The sequence below is a fragment of the Heterocephalus glaber genome, unplaced genomic scaffold (genome assembly GCF_053883595.1).
Source record: "Heterocephalus glaber isolate CG9 unplaced genomic scaffold, H.glaber_assembly_v1.0 deba00001481, whole genome shotgun sequence".
NCBI lineage: Eukaryota > Metazoa > Chordata > Mammalia > Rodentia > Bathyergidae > Heterocephalus > Heterocephalus glaber.
In genome coordinates, this window is record NW_028258317.1 from 58,165,763 (window position 1) to 58,181,833 (window position 16,071).

The 16,071-nt window shown below is 39.2% G+C and overlaps 1 protein-coding gene across 8 annotated transcripts in view; it reads right to left on the reverse strand.

Moving 5' to 3' along the window:
* Trpm6 (transient receptor potential cation channel subfamily M member 6) overlaps positions 1-16,071 on the reverse strand; it is a 223,161-nt gene that overhangs the window by 108,430 nt on the left and 98,660 nt on the right. For all 8 annotated transcript variants that reach the window (XM_087184111.1, XM_087184117.1, XM_087184110.1 and 5 more), the window contains 3 exons: positions 11,958-12,037; positions 9,159-9,197; positions 3,195-3,372 (listed from right to left, as the gene is read on the reverse strand). In XM_087184111.1, the coding sequence (XP_087040237.1) occupies positions 3,195-3,372; positions 9,159-9,197; positions 11,958-12,037 (297 nt within the window). The remainder of the gene's footprint in view (positions 1-3,194; positions 3,373-9,158; positions 9,198-11,957; positions 12,038-16,071) is intronic.

Here is a 16,071-nt window from a genome sequence, read left to right on the forward strand (position 1 = left end):
TGGCACACACGTGTAAGCCCAGCACTGGGAGGATTGCCACAAGTTCAAGGCCAGCCTGAACTACATAGTGAGACCCTGTCTCAAAAAAAAAACAAAAACAAACTTTTCAAAGAACAATGATGTCTCAATATTCAATGCAAGCAAAAGAGAAGACGAAGGAATGGAGGTTGAAAATGACCAAAGTACATTACATGCATTATGAATCTGCCAAAATGAAAGCCATTAGTCTGTATAACCAATGTGAAACAGACAACAACCGAGATGAGGGAAATCTAAACCAGCAAGTAGTGCTCCAATCATGTTGCATTTTGCCTAGGATTATATAGTATGACTGGCTTCCTCTTTCCAGCAAATGCAGCCACACAAGCCATTTAAATCCTGTAATACTGAGAAGAGTTCACTTCCACAAGCATACTCCTACCAGGCAAGAATAAGCAAAACTCAGAGAAAGAAAGAAGGAAATTACAAAGCGGCGAATTACAAACGGTGCCAAACCTTAACACAGACAATAATCTCCAGGCCTGAAGCAGAAATTATCACACCATCCTCCACATGACAGCAGTTTACAAAAACCTTCCACTTGTTGCCCAGCTTCTTAAGACATCCCTTACTTCATAATGAAAATATTAGAACTTTGAACATCATCAGGAAGGTGCAGCTATCATGAAATGAGAGTGTCAGAAAGTACCTAAAGATGATCATTATTCAGTTACATGTGTGGACGCTCAGCTGCCGTGGCTTTCTTGCATATTGAAATAGCAGGAAAAAGTACAAGTGGACCCTTGTATTTATTCCCAGTCGTGAAGTGGGCAAAGAAATCTGCTCTGGAGTAGTTCACTTCATCTCTACTCCAGCTCTTCCTCTCTCAGGGGATCGTCTCCTTCCACTGTGAGTCCCGTCAGTCCTAAAAGATACTGCTCCTTGAGATTTGGGGATAAACAGTCTGAGGAACTAACTAAATTATTAGCGCTAGTCTTTCTCCCAAAGGCAAGCTGAAGATTACTCTAAGGTTAATGACTCACTTACCCGCCCCCCCCCCCGCCCTGTCTACCTCCTATATAATTAATTCCCTCAGGCAGAATCCAACAGACAGGGATTAACAGGAGAACTTGGGTGGAATGAGGTGGGAGGGAGTCTGGGAAGGGAATGTAGCCCAGGGAAATGAATACTAAGCTTTCTTAACCTGTTCTGCTGAGCACTGAAACTTCAAGTGAGATCTGGGCTCTGAGTGACGTCTTCTCTTCCAAGATGTCCAGTCAAACCCACTGAGGCACCGAGGGCTGAACGCTGGGCACGGACCCCCTAATGGTCAGCTCTGTTTGGTCACACAGTATTTGGCCTCCTGTATGGTATCCCTTGACCTTTGCACAACCTACTCACTGCCCTCCCCTTTCAGGTCTCAGCCTAGTTGTCCCTACTACCCAATGGCCTGCTTGTCACACAGGGCATCGTCTCCCCAAAATAGAAATTTCATTCTCTCCAAGAACCTCTCACCTGTTTTCATAGCTTCCTTCCCTCTGCGACAACTGTTGTCATTTCCTATTTCCTTCACTAGACAGTAAGCAATGACACAGAAAGTATAGGCACCCAATAAATACTTCCTTGGTGGACGAAAATGGTGTGAATGAGTATGATTAAGAATAAAAGCAAGAAGAGCCAAACTCAAAGGAAAAAGTACATGCAGGGTTCTTTAAGGATCAGCTTCTCCAAGGAGTAAAAAGGGCAATTTTTCTGCCAACCAAAGAAAACATCAATACACAAAGTTGAATGGAAGAGGACTAATGACTAAAAATGTAGATTACTGTAGAACTGCATTATGACAGTATTAGGACTGCACTAGGAGAAACTTATTTCAAATCCAGTGACGATACTCACACTCCAGGTCCATCTGATTTGGAGCTTTCCTGAGGTGGGATCCATCTGCTCTAATAAGTAGCAGGCATTTAACATTCACAAAGAACACCGCGGAGGGGTGGCTGACCTTTCAATACTAATGTGCTACAGATTACCAGGAGCATCCCAAAGGCCTGGGTGTCAAAGGTTTAGCTGCTAGCATGTGGCACTAGCAGGAGGTGGTGGAGCCTTCAGAGGATGGGGCCAATGGAAGAAAGCTGGGTCACTGAGGTGTGTCCCTGATGTAGATATTGAGACCCTGGCCCTCCTGGCTCTCTTTTTGCTTCTCTGCAACCATGAAGTGAACAGATCTCCTCTACCACACATTCCTGCCATAATGTACTGTGCCACAACGGGGCGAAAAGCAACAAGGCAAGTGACCACAGACTAACACCTCTGAAACCACAAGCCAAAATAACCTTTCCTCTTTTTTTCCCTCTTTTTAAAGGGAGTAGTTTGGGTATTTTGTCACGGTGACAGAGAGAGGACTAAAGCACTATGCAAATCATGAGCAAAATTACCCTATGAGAAACAGGAGGAAAACTAGCTGGGAAAGCCCAAGTATTAGCATTCAGAGGGTATATCACAAAATGTGAGAGGTCCTCACAAGAACTTAGGAGAGATAAACGGTGAAAAGTTATTGGGTTAGTCTCCAGCTAAAGCCCACACTATAGTTTGGCCCTTAAATATCCCCAAAAGGCCCATGTGTTAAAACCTTGGTCCCCATCCCATGGCACTATTGGGAGGTTTTTGGTCACCAGGAGTGTGCCCTTGGAAGAGATGATGGGATGCCAGTCTCTTCTCTTTCACTCCTGGCTGTGAAGTGAATAGTTTGCTGCTCTGTGTGCTCCATGCCATAGTGTGCTGCTTTCCTGTAGCCCTGAAGCAACAGGGACAAACCTGGACTGAAACCTCTAAAACCATGAGCTAAAGCAGACCTCTCCCCAGGTATCTGCTACAATACTGGCAAACTGACCAGCACAGCCTGCTCCTGAGTAGTAATTGTACTACATTCCCTAAGGAAAGGCCAGTCCTTTGGGAACTGGCTCATCAACCATTCTCTTCTGCAGAGGGCGTGAAAGCTTGCTAAAAGAAAGAAACCAGTCCAATAAGACCTGGGAAATGTGTGATGCCTGTCAGACGCCAAGGTAAGAGAGGATCAGGCCAATTCTGACAAGGAGATCAGTCATGTGGATCTTTTCTGCAATGAAGCAAGGTCATCTGGTTGTCTACACTTGGAGGTTTACTTGCAGGCTATCTTCTATGCAAAACCAGCAAAACAATGTGGATTATTAGCAAACCTTGGAGTGGTAGATGTGTTCTCCATCTTGGAAATTAATAGTGCCAAAGGTATCTGTAGGGCTTTTCACTGTGTGCTTTTCAACAGACCATTGCTCATTTTCATTTTCCTTGGCAGTTGAGAGGGACCAGGCATAATCTATTCCATGGTGGTCATGAACCAATCGGCCACAGTAGCACCTGAATTCAGGAAAACAAACTTCAGAATAGAAAGAGACACAATGTTTCTACATTTTCCTGGAATAATGTATCGATGCCATATTCTTAAAATTTCACATTGGCCAAGGGTGGTGGTATATAACACACTTATTCCCAGCTACTTGGGAAATTGGGGAAGGAAGATCACAGGTTCGAGGCCAGCCTGGGCAAATAAACAAGACCCTGTCTCAAAATAAAAAATAAAAGGCTTAGGAATATAGTTAATTGGTAGAGCATTCCCTCCCATGCATTGAGGCCCTGGGTTCAATTCCAGCAATAAAAGAGAAAATTTCACCATAAGATTTATGTTAGATTGAATACTGGATTATTTTCTAAATATAGAAGTGCCCTAATTATTTTTTCCCTTGGGTGGACAGAATAGTTATTTGGTGAATGTTTAAAAAAAATAATAAAAGTCAACTGTACATGCATGTTCATAGAAGCATTATTCACAATTGCCATGGGGTGAAAGAAACTCAATTATCCACCTATGGTTCTTGGATAAATAAAATGTGGTCTCTACGTATAATGGAATATGATTTAGCTTTACAAAGGAAGGAAATTCTGACATGTTACAACACAGATTAACCTTGAGCACATTACACTGAGTGCAATAGGCCAGTCATAAAAAAAGCAAATATGGTATGATTTCACTTGTATGAGGTACCTAAAGGAGTCAGATTACTAGAGACTGAAAATATAATGGTGATTGTCAGGATTTTGAAGGGTCATTTAATTTTTTTTTCTTTTTTCAGGGGGGCGGGTACTGGAGATCGAACTTGGGACCTTGCGCTTGCAAGGCAAGAAGCAGAACCACTGAGCTAAATCCCCAGCCCTTTTTTTTTTTTTTTCCTATTTGATTCAGGGTCTCACTATGCACTTCAGGCTGGTCTTAAACTCACAGTGATCCTCCTGCCTCAGCCTCCAGAGTGATGGGATTATAGAAATGTGCCACCATACCCAGCTAGGAGTCATTTAATTAATGCAGAGTTTCAGTTTTTCAAGATGAAAAAGTTCCAGAGATTCACTGCATAACATTATGAAAGTTCTAAACCCTACTGTATGCTACATTTTAGAATAGAAAGAGGGTTAAAAAATCACATTATATAAATATGTGCAACTTATTAGAGGCCTAGAATACCAATACAGCTGTTTGTAGAAATCTAAAAAATATCTGATATGCCCTACTTAAGGACAGTAACACGATGTCTTCATATAAAACACATTATTCATATCAAAGTGAAAGGATATTAATCAATCCAAAATAAGATGTAGCATTCAAGATCTATGCAAATAAAAACATTATTAGAAAAAAGTCATGAAAGAGACCTAACTATAAACATAAATAATAAATTAATATATAATACAATTGTAAAGGAGGGGAGTTAAACATATTTTTGCTATTAGCAATTTTTAAAGATACTTAACAATAAAGAGCCATAATTTCTACAATGTAACAAAATTAACTAAAAAAATTACCAGATTAATCTTTTATAAAACTAAGCTTATAAAAACCAGCAGAAAACATAGTAATTATCATTTGTGAAAGAATAATGGACTTCTCATGTTTTATAAATCAGAATAAATCTCAAGGAAAAATAAAAATTTGAATATATTAAACTTTGTAAATTTCCACAATGAAAAATCATATCTCTACAAACCTACTACAAAAAAAAAACTATTCAGGTAAATCTTTCATGAAATGATTCTATCCTGATACAATTCAGGCCAGAAGAAAAACAAATAATAAATAATTCCATACAAAAAGCTTTCCTTTACTAGAACTGTTAATTGAGGCAATCTTGAAATTTAATAAATCTTCTTAATCTTTTCTTTTTTTTCAGTAAGGAAGATTGAGGCCAGAGCTTCCCACGGAGTTATGACCCTGGCCTTTTTTTTTTTCTTTTGAGACAGGATCTAAGTCACTTAATTGCCTAGGCTGGGCTCCAACTTGTGATCCTCCTCCCTCAGCCTCCCAAAGTACTAGGATTACAGGCACGCACCACCCTGCTCAATTCACATCTTAATCTCACTGAATTTAGCCAAATAATTTGAAAGTATCAAAGGTTGGTAAAATGAAAATGAGCCAGGCATAGTGGCACACACCTATAACACAAGTACTTGGGAGGCTAAGGCAGGAGCAGTGAAAGTTCAAGGCCAGCATGGGCTACACAATTAGATCATTAAAAACAAAACAAAACAAAAAGTAAGAGTAAAACCAGAACATTGATATACCTCTGAAGACATAAAAATGTCAGTAATATATTTTAAAAGTATAATGGCAAATCAAAGCATTATACTTAAGACTTCAATGTTTCTTTCTCAATCATAGGTAAAGCAAGTAGGCGCTATCAGTAAGGCCATAAAATAAATTCCATTACATACGCCACAGCAGAACTGCACAAAGGGAAGAACACATAAAAGACCACTGAAGTTAGGCAAAAAAAAAATTAAAACTCCCATTACGTCACTATGCTTAAATGTGAGCAAAATATGAAACTTTCACTAATAGAAATTGAATCAAGCATCCTCACTTTGGGAAGAAAAGGTTAACTATATTGTGTTCCTGAATTCAAGTCCACTCATCTAACATGACTTATATGTGACTATTAATCAGACTTAGGGATTAGATTTCACCTGTTTCAACCAAAACAGTCCTCACAAGTGGACCAGAAACTGGGGAAAAAAATGAAACAGCAACACAAATACTAAAAATATAAGCACAGGAATGTAAGAAAACAACAGAACCAATACTTCTTGCTTCTCAGATAAACTCTGTAAGTCACAGAATGAAGTGAAAACCATAAATATGTAACTAGGTTTTACATCTCCTTTTTTAGTTTGCTTTTGTTTTTGTTGTTTTGTTTTACTGAGATGGGGTCTCACTATGTTTCTCAGTTGGCCTCTTGAGCTCAAACAAACCTCCTGCTTCAGCCTCCTGGTAGCTGAGTCTACAGACACAAATCACCACATTTAACTCTATCTCCTTTTAAATAATAGTATATTGTGGAGGAACAAACAGCATTTGCTTTTACTAAATAAAATATTCTAATATCATCCATTGATCTATTCCTTTAATAGCTCTTTATTTTATTTCTATATTTCATATAATAGTACATTTATATAATTTTTCAGCAAGCATACATATAATACACATAATGGGATATATATCCCAAAAAGTTTAATGATATGGTACACAGTAAAATGTGGGAAGTTGGCAGGCATGATGATGGCACATGCCTGTAATACAGCACTCCGGGAGGCTGAGGCAGGAGGATCTCAAATTCAAGCCCAGCCTGGGTAATTTAGCAGCTTAACAAGACCCTGTCTCAAAATAAAAAGTGAAAAAGGGGTGGAGCTCCAGCTCAATGTGAAGGCCTTGGGTTCAATCCCCAGTATGGCCCAAAAAATGACAGTAGACCACTTCACCATAGCAAAACTCCTTTGAGCATGCACCCCAACACATACTTTTTTTTTTGAGACAGGGTGACATAATGTAGCCCAGGTAGCCCAGAAGATATTCATCTCTAAATGATATATTTCTGTCAATCCACATTTAAATACTAGTCAAGGTATGTTTCAATTATGAATTGTGATTAAAAAAAATATAGTGAATGTTTAAATTTTTTCAATGTATTAATCTCTCTCAAAATATTGCCCTTTTCTTCAAACACACTTATCCTGGTGTTCTCTTTTTTTACTGGTATATACTTCCAATACATAATAATTACATTCATCTTGGGAAACTGAGGCACATACATATCACATCTTAATCATTCCACTTTCCTTGTCCTTGCCACTTTCTGAAGCAGCTTTGGGAGACCTCTTTCAAGACTGTCTTTATGAGTTGTGATCAAAATTCAGTGAGTGCCATCCAATGGACATCACAGCGTGTCCTCAACCACCTTATTCCTCAGAGGTGGCACTGTGTGACCTCCGGCATGTTCCAAAGTCAAAATGGCCATGAAAGGTAAACATTTTGAATATTTCAGGATATCAAGGCAACCACGACAGTGCAACTGAAGATGCAAAAGGATTAGCAGAACTGCTCCAGAAATTGTGGAGGACCATGGATTAGGTGTGTTCAAAGCAAGGGGGAGAATTCTGAGGGGATTAATGGCACTGTGTCTTTTACTGTAATGAATGTGTTTAATTTAAACATTCACTATATGTTTCAGTCACATCTCATAGATGGTCCACATGGTTCATTGGTGTTTTGTTCATAATTGCAAAAGACTGCAAATAACTAAATAACCTAAAGGTCCATAGATAAAGGACCAAAGACATCATTGATGACACACCTATGTTCTGTAACAAACCAAGGAAAGCTCTCTGTCCTGTTACAGAGGGAGCTTCTGTGTACATGAGTAAATGAGAACAATGAAATTCATCATGGCACACGTGGTGTATTCTCTGCTATGGCCTCAATGTCTATGGAAAACAAATGGCCAGAGAAAAATTAAAATATGTATTTCATTTTGTTCCATGTGAATTAAAAACCCTGAAAGGAACCCCAGAACTCTAGTACTAGTGGAGACCATGAATCAGAGAAGGGGAATCGGCCTCCTCCCGCAAGCAAGAGTGGCTGGGAGGATTTCCCCTGTGACATTTTTCACCTCACATCTTTTGATACTTATATTCTAAACCATGTGAAATTTTAAAATATATTAGTAAGTTTTAATTTAAAAAAATAGAAATGTAAATTCTAATTTTTCTTCAAGAAATTCTAAAGAACTGTTTTAAACCTAGAGTTCATTCGCCCAAATGTACTGACAAACGTTCTAGAGGATATACTGATCTCAAATTCTGAGATCTTGTGTGTAGCTCATGAAAAGGTTGTAAAAGACAACTGAAATTAGTGCAAGAAGACAAAATAAACCTGTAATTATTGAGACCAAGCCATCTGGAAGGTGTTTCATAAACGTGGAGCTGAAGACATCAATGTTCTTGGGTGAATCTATAAAGTACCACTATGTTTCCCAAATCCAGGATAATTTACTAGTGTCCTAAGTACAATGATCATAACCACTGATAACTAAACAGTTCTTTAGAGTTTGCATTGTTTAACAAACACTCTGAAACCTTTGCATGTTTTCTTTTCCCCATGGTTCTCAAAACTGAGAATTCTAATTTTTTCTCAAAAATAAATTTAACATTGGTTCAATTCATAATATAAACTTTAGGATATGATTAGAATTAAGGAACTTTTATTTCCTTCCACTGACAAAAAAGAAAGGCAAAACCAATTACTAATACACAATTTAAAACAAACATCACAGTTAAAATTTGTTTTGTACTGACATACAACACAAATATTTTTGCAAATAAGTTTGCTATGTACACACAATACTTGCACTTCATTTTTGAACCATGTGAAATTTAAAAATATATTAATAAGTTTTAATTATTTTTAGATAACTAAAATGTCATAGACCAAATATCATACATATACAGAAGCAGCCTCCTTTTCTCTAAATACAGTGTGAGAAAATGAAATGAACAGTAAAATGAAAATCTAATGCTTTGCAAGTGTTTCCATGTGTTGAAGCTCTTGCCAAAGGCCCTTACCACTTACAACTTCAGTAACTCAAGTATCCAATTACATTCAATCATTTCCTCAAAAATAATCTCTTTTGTAAAACTTCCTGGGATGAGGAACAGCATCTGCCTTACAGTGAGTCCACTCCAGGTATAAAGACACCATCCCAATGAATTTTAAACAGCGCCATCAACTTAGAAAGTAAAAAAGAGGTTTATTTAAATCTCACCTGATTAAATTCTGGCAGACTTGGCAGCCTGGAGCACATCTAAATTAAAGAAACAAGGTGTCCTTTAGTTTACTGATATATTTGAGAATATAATTAATGCTTATGTGGTAAATTATCTTCAATGATCTGGAAATCAGGATTTGCTGATTATTCACATAAAATATTTTCTTTATGTCATTTACTACACGTAATTATACTGCAGCAGCTATGATGTAATTAATAAAACATGAAGTCTGAAGCCAGGATAGCTGGATTTTTTTTTTTTTGATTTTTAATCTCATTGATTCAGCAATTCCTCAAAGCACCAGTGTTCACATCTGGAAATAATATCTGCCCACAAAGTAAATAAAAGGTTATCTGGGCTAGGTGTGGTGGTGCCATAAAGCACTATCAAATCAAACGCTATTGTCGATCTACTCCTATCAAATACCAGTTTCATATGTGTTGCACTTTTCTAGACAGGAGCAGGTTGTGACCCACACCAGAGCACGTGCTTAGCATGCTGACACCTTGGGGCAGATCGCCAGCAACCCTCCTCCCAAAAAGGGTTAAAAATTGTTTAACCTTTTTGACCACTTTTATACATTCATATGAATTTTTGTCAAGTTCTCCCCCCAAAACACTTCTAGGACTTTGATGAGCATATTATTGAATTTATAAAACAAGATGGGGGAGAGTTGGTATGATTATAATTATTATGCTTATCGACCATTCTTTTCATGATTTAGAAGAAACTTTTGGATTTGGAGGTTAGCACCTCCAAATGTCATCAGTGATCATATATTTAGTATGAAAAATGGAAAACTCTTGTTAAAATAATGGGGGGGAAATGTAATGTTCATAGAATAGGGGTCAGTGAGTTATTCGGAAACTGGAACTTGGGCTTTTCACTTTGTCCTGCCACAGGCTTTGAGGCTTTTTTCTTAAAATCTTCATGGTCAGGGATTTAGCTCAGTGGTGCCCTGCCTGCCTCAAAATTGCAAGGTCCTGAGCTCAATCCCTGGTACTGCAAAAAAAAAAAAAGCTTTATGTCCACAAGCAGACAATAACAAAAGAAAAGATGTCATAGTCAAGTCTGTCAGATTGTTTCTTATTAGGAGTTTAAAAGAAAATCAATAATGAAAATAAAATTTTATTGAAATTTCAGATAGTGAAACACCACCATTTTTCTGTCCACTATAAAGAAAACCACAAAAGAGCTATAATTTTGAGAATCTTACTAGGATTCAATAAAAAGAATGGCATAGGAAGAATGGCCATTGTCATCCAATAACTTTTTATAACCCGACAAAAAGAGAGACTGCTTTTTTCTCCATAAAATGTAGCAGGCTTTGGGCCATTTGTGACATTATGATCATGGATATTCCTTTTTCTTGTTGTTTTTGGTGCCGAGGATGAAACCTAGGGCCTCACACAGGCGAAGCACGTGTTCTACCAAGAGCAGCTCCCCAGCCCACGGATCTTCTTCTTTTGTTTTTTCAGTGCTGGGATTGAGCCCAGGGTATGGAATTCAAGATCACACTCATGCCAGGTGAGTACTCTACTACTGAGCTACATCCCAGCCTCCCACTGCTTTTCTCCTTGGGTTCTGATGGTCTATGGGTTAACAATAGACTTAGTAATTTCATTACTTTTCATTAGGTTCAAGGTAATTGTGGAAATGATTTTCCATTGACAGAAGCATAATGAACCCATTGGAACTCAATCTACTTTCCCCTGCAGCCACCATCTCTTATGAGATATCATAAAAGATGAAGGGAAAAACAAGGTTACCTTGGCATTCTATAAACTTCGGTACACAGGTAAAATGAGAATTTCCAATCCCAGGGCTTACACACCATAAATTCAAGGAGGGTGGGACTTGTCAATGTTTAACACAGGCAAGGAGCACTATTTAGTCATCCTCAAAGAACTCGAATTTCAAGAACCTCACCAAGCTGCCCTTCCTAAGCATATAGCTATGATTTCTAAACGTTCTAAAAATAGAGTAGCTCCCTTCATTAAAATATTGCCTTTCTATTAGCCTTTTAATCCCCCCTTCCAAGGGCAATGATATCCAAACTTAATTTCATGGAACTGATTGCCTGGGGAATTTTCCATACCCCTTTCTTCCCCTGTCTCTCCCAGCTGCCTTGTTGAACTTTGTTCTAAAAGTAGAGTTTCCAAAGTCCTGTCAAGAGCTCAGAGTAGGCAAACTCAAACCATTATCTGCTCAAGAGAAAAGCCCTGGGGAGGAAAACGGAGCTAAAATTGCGTGTTTGCATAATCTGTGCACTGCAACCTGAACTGTCCCAAACAGTCACTGTTTTCCATAGTTACTGGAGTTGGGCATAAGGAACATTCCCAATATGTGGGACATTCACATCCAGATACTATACATTGTTCATCCGGACTCGGCAGAAGAAATGCATTATTTCCCTATAGCATCTGTGCCCCATCAGGGATCATGGAGAAGAAGGGAATCTCCTACAACGTTATCATGCCTAGCTGCTTTCTTCTTCACTGATTCAGTGAACAGGTGTTTATCACAAGCCTCCTTCACGACCGGCCCTAACTGTCATAGGCACTGGGGCTGAGGTAAGTTACAACACTGACACGGCTCCTTTTCTCACCAGATTTTCTGCAATAGTCATGTTGTAGTTTTATAAAGTGAAAAAAACTCTCATTAAAATTAACAAATACTAACCTTATAGATACTATGAAATCTTCTAGACAAGTCATATTTCTAAATTCCTACAAACAGCTCTCTGAGTAGAATCACTTTTTTTAAAAAGTCGAAAGTGTTAATAAACATTTTACCTGTGAGGGTCTTTTGGACTGGGTATGACCTTGTTACATTCTCTCTTGTTGAACACTCCTTCAATCCAAGATTTCTGGGACTGGAAAGAAAGTGTCATTATGTTATAAGGGAAAAACCAATGTAACCGCAGTAGCCCAAGTAGGCCAGATATAGTTAGGTATCATGGATGCTCATTAAAATGCCAAGACCACCCCAAAACAAACTCACATGAGTGACAAGATCCCAGTTAAGATACAGCTGGTGTATTCTCTTCAGCCTACTAAATGTCACCTTTGTGTCTTGCAACATAATCTTGGTTTTTTTTTTTTTTTGGTACCAGGGATTGAACTCAGGTCCTTGCGCTTGCGCAGCAGGCGGCGAAACCACTGAGCTAAATCCCAGGCCCTCTTGCAACATAATCTTACGGCACAAATATCTGGCTCTCAAAACTCAGTCTTTCCATTCATGAAGTTTCACTTTTGCTAGGATTTCATAGGAAGCTAGGAAGAGCTTGCACATCAGAGGACAGATGCCATCTTGGCCAGAATTGATGCACAGTTTCAAGCATGACTTACCATTGGCAATGTTGCTGCATGTGGCACAGCCTGTAACTGCCCCTGAAAACCAGTAGGACACTGGGACTCACTCCTCCTCCTAATAAAATTGATCCCATTCCTCCAAACTCAAGTCATACCCAACCTCCCCCAAAAGCTGTATTAGGATCTAGAGGCACAGGCCATGGGGCCCTCCATAAAGCCCTACCAACCAATGCGCTTGGCCTTGTCCTAACAGGAAAACACTTCAACTTCTTCCCGCATGAGTGTGTGAATATATCTTTATACACAGATATGAACAAGGTGTGATGGAAAACTGCAGTGAATGTTTACATTTATTTAAGTTTATTACAGAAAAAGACATGACGTTAACCCCCTCAGAACGCTCCCCCTCACTCTGAACACACTTATCTCATCACTCGTGCCACTTTCTGAAGCAGTTCCAGAAGTCCCCTTTTAATGACCGTCTTCAGTTGCACTGTTGTGGCTGCCTCGGTGTCCCGGATTGATTTAAAGTGTGTGCTTTTCATGATCATTCTGACATTGAGGAAGAGCCAGAAGTCACATGTCAGACCTGGTGAGTCAGGTGGATGTGAACACACTGTAATGTCTTCATTACAAAGGAAATGCCCTTCCACTGGATGGCACTCGGCAGTAGCATTCAGCATATTTTTTGTAGCATTTCAAGATGCTCATGAAAGAGAACTTCCAGAACTGCTTTAGAAAGTGACAAGAATGATGGGATGAATGTGTTCAAAGTGAGGAGGAGCATTTTGAGGGAGATTAATAACAATGTGTCTTTTACTGTAATAAAATTTTTAAATTTAAACATTTGCCATATGTTTTCAGTCACGCCTTAGAGATAAAAGGGCAGTAAGCCAGATTCTCTGAGGGGATGTTTCCAAACTCCACATTGGCATGGGCCTATCTTTTCTTGTTCCCCTACTCCCATTCTACCCCTGAAGGAAATGTGATGGCCAGAAGCCAGGTGTCATTAGAGCTATGGTGTCTCATCTTCACAGTATCTTCAAGGCTCTGGGGGATTAAAAATGAGGCAACTCATGAAATCTCTTACATACTTCAGTAGATCTTATCCCATACACCCCAACCTAAATCCAAGTGTTCACTACTGATAGGACTCAGGATAATCAGAGCACAGAGCTTTATAAGCAAGAGTATAGCAGACATCCGTGCCCAGTACTAGTAGGCTATAAGTGGTACTTGCTTCTTGCTCTCCATAATTCAGGTATCTTGTTTTATATCAGGAATAAGACTGCAGCTCTACGTGACTCAAATGGGCATGTCTGATGGTGGACTGGATGAGTATAGCTCCTCCCCCAGTGGCTGCCATGGAGACCTAAGACCTGGTCTGTGAAGTAGCAGTGCTCTGCTGAGTTACGTGCAGCTGAGGTCAGAGCTATCCCAATTAAAATTTTTTCCCCTGAATTGTGGCTTCTCACTGACTCAACGGGTTGCTGGCAATTGCACCCAGGCCCAGTACCTGCTTGTTATCTCCAAGCAAGATAAGCAGTGCCTCCCTTACAGCCCTGCTTGGCACCATCAGGCCAGATGTTTGGCCCTATATCACTAGATGTCTTCAAAGCATACCCTTCTCTCTTTCTTCCCACACATGTAATCAATAAATATTGGATGTCCTTAGGGGCCTTCGTCTTTGCTGCCCAGAGCAGCATAGATCAGCCCCAAGACCCAGTTCTCGCTGTCTTGTTTTCTGTCTTTATCCTTATCCACTTATGCTGTAGTGCCTCACAGGAGACTGTAAAACAACTACAGGAGTCTATGGTAACGTCCCCATTCCAGTTCCTTATACAAGAGGACAGTAGAGATTGATCAATTGGTTCTTATGCATTTCACACATATCTACAAACAAGGAAACTTCCCAAATGAAGACCAGAGTTATCTTAAATCCTTCTACCCTCATACCTTTTACATGGGTCAGCAAGTATTTTTATGTATTACAAGGTATTCAATAAGTTGACAAAACACTAAAAACATAAACTTGGAAAAATCCAGTTGTAAAATGTACGATAAACTAATTGAATAGTAAATTCAAAACCTGTTTATGATAAGAAATGACACATACACAAAAAGGAAAAAAAAGCCCGGTATGGTGGTGCATGGCTGTAATCCCAACACTTGGGAGGCTGAGGTAGGAGGATTACTGAGAGTCTAGACCAGCCTGAACTACATACTGAGTTCAAGGACAGCCTGAACTGCATAGCATGACTCTGTCTCCAAAAAAAAAAGGAGCAATGAAAGACATACTCATTCAGAATCAGTAAGACCTGTCTCCTATTCAAAAACATTAACAATTCCTAGGAAAAACAAACAAAAAAATTAATGATTCCCTCAAACACATATTGAGGACATAATTTTTGCAAAGCACTGACAAAGATGCTATGAAGGAGTTGATGTACCTCAAGAAAGCTTTTGTTCTGAATTCAAAATGTTTGTTGAGTGAATAAATAGATTCAAATATTTTGAACAGGCCTCCACACTGCATGCTAGGAACTCTATGACAAACAAGACAAGGTTCTTGCCGTCAAGAAAACTTGAAGGTCGGGCCAGGAACTTAGCTCAGTGGTGCCGCCGCCTGCCTCGAAAGCACAAGGTCCTTAGTTTGATCCCCAGTGCCAAAAAAAAAGAAAGAAAAGAAAAGTTGAAGCTGACACAGTGCCACAGGCCTATAATCCCAGTTCTCTGGGAGGCTGAGGCAGGCGCTTTACAAGTTCAAGTACTGCTTAGGCAACTTAGCAACATAGAGACTGTCTGAAAATTAAAAATAAAAAGGGGCTAGGGATGTAGCTCAGTGCAAAGGCCCTAGGTTCAATTTGCAATACAGTTAGAAAAAAAAATGGGCATGAATTTCTGCCTACTGCTGCTGGGACATTAATTCTTTAGAGCCTTGAACTTCCATGTAAGAATTTGACTAGAAAAATAAGATTTACGTGACTAAAATAAAAAGGAGAAAACAGACAAGAAATTGGTATTATTACAATTCACGTCCACAATTAGCTACAAGCCCGGGAAAATGGTGTGAGCCGGTACTCAGGAGGCTGAAGCAGGAGTATGGCTTGAGCCTAGGAGCTGGAGATCAGCCTGGGCAACATAGTGAGATCCTGTCTCAAAATCAAACAAACACATCAATAAAGCAGCAAAAGCATCCCTAATATAGGAGTCAGTATATACAAATTAAGCAAGTGGCGCTCAGCTGTTCCCTTCTTTTAAATGATTGGATAGCTGCTCTTTGTAGGGTTTTCCAGACAAATCACTTGGTGGATGTCTTCATGGCTGCTCTCTCCTCTATACAAATGGAGAAAAACACCACCTCAGCTGGGGGTATACATGCATTTATCACATGAAGACTTGGGTTCAGTCCCCAATACCAAAAGAAAATAAGAGCAATAATAATGGTCTCTCATAGAGCCCCTGAAGGATCATGTAAGTTAAAGGCTTAGCATTCCCCCTGGGGCTTTGTATACCTCAGTAAAGTTTAGCTATTATGAGTGGCTGTATCAGAAGTAAGTTAGTTTTTGGCTAGTGAGAACTTTGATACACTTTT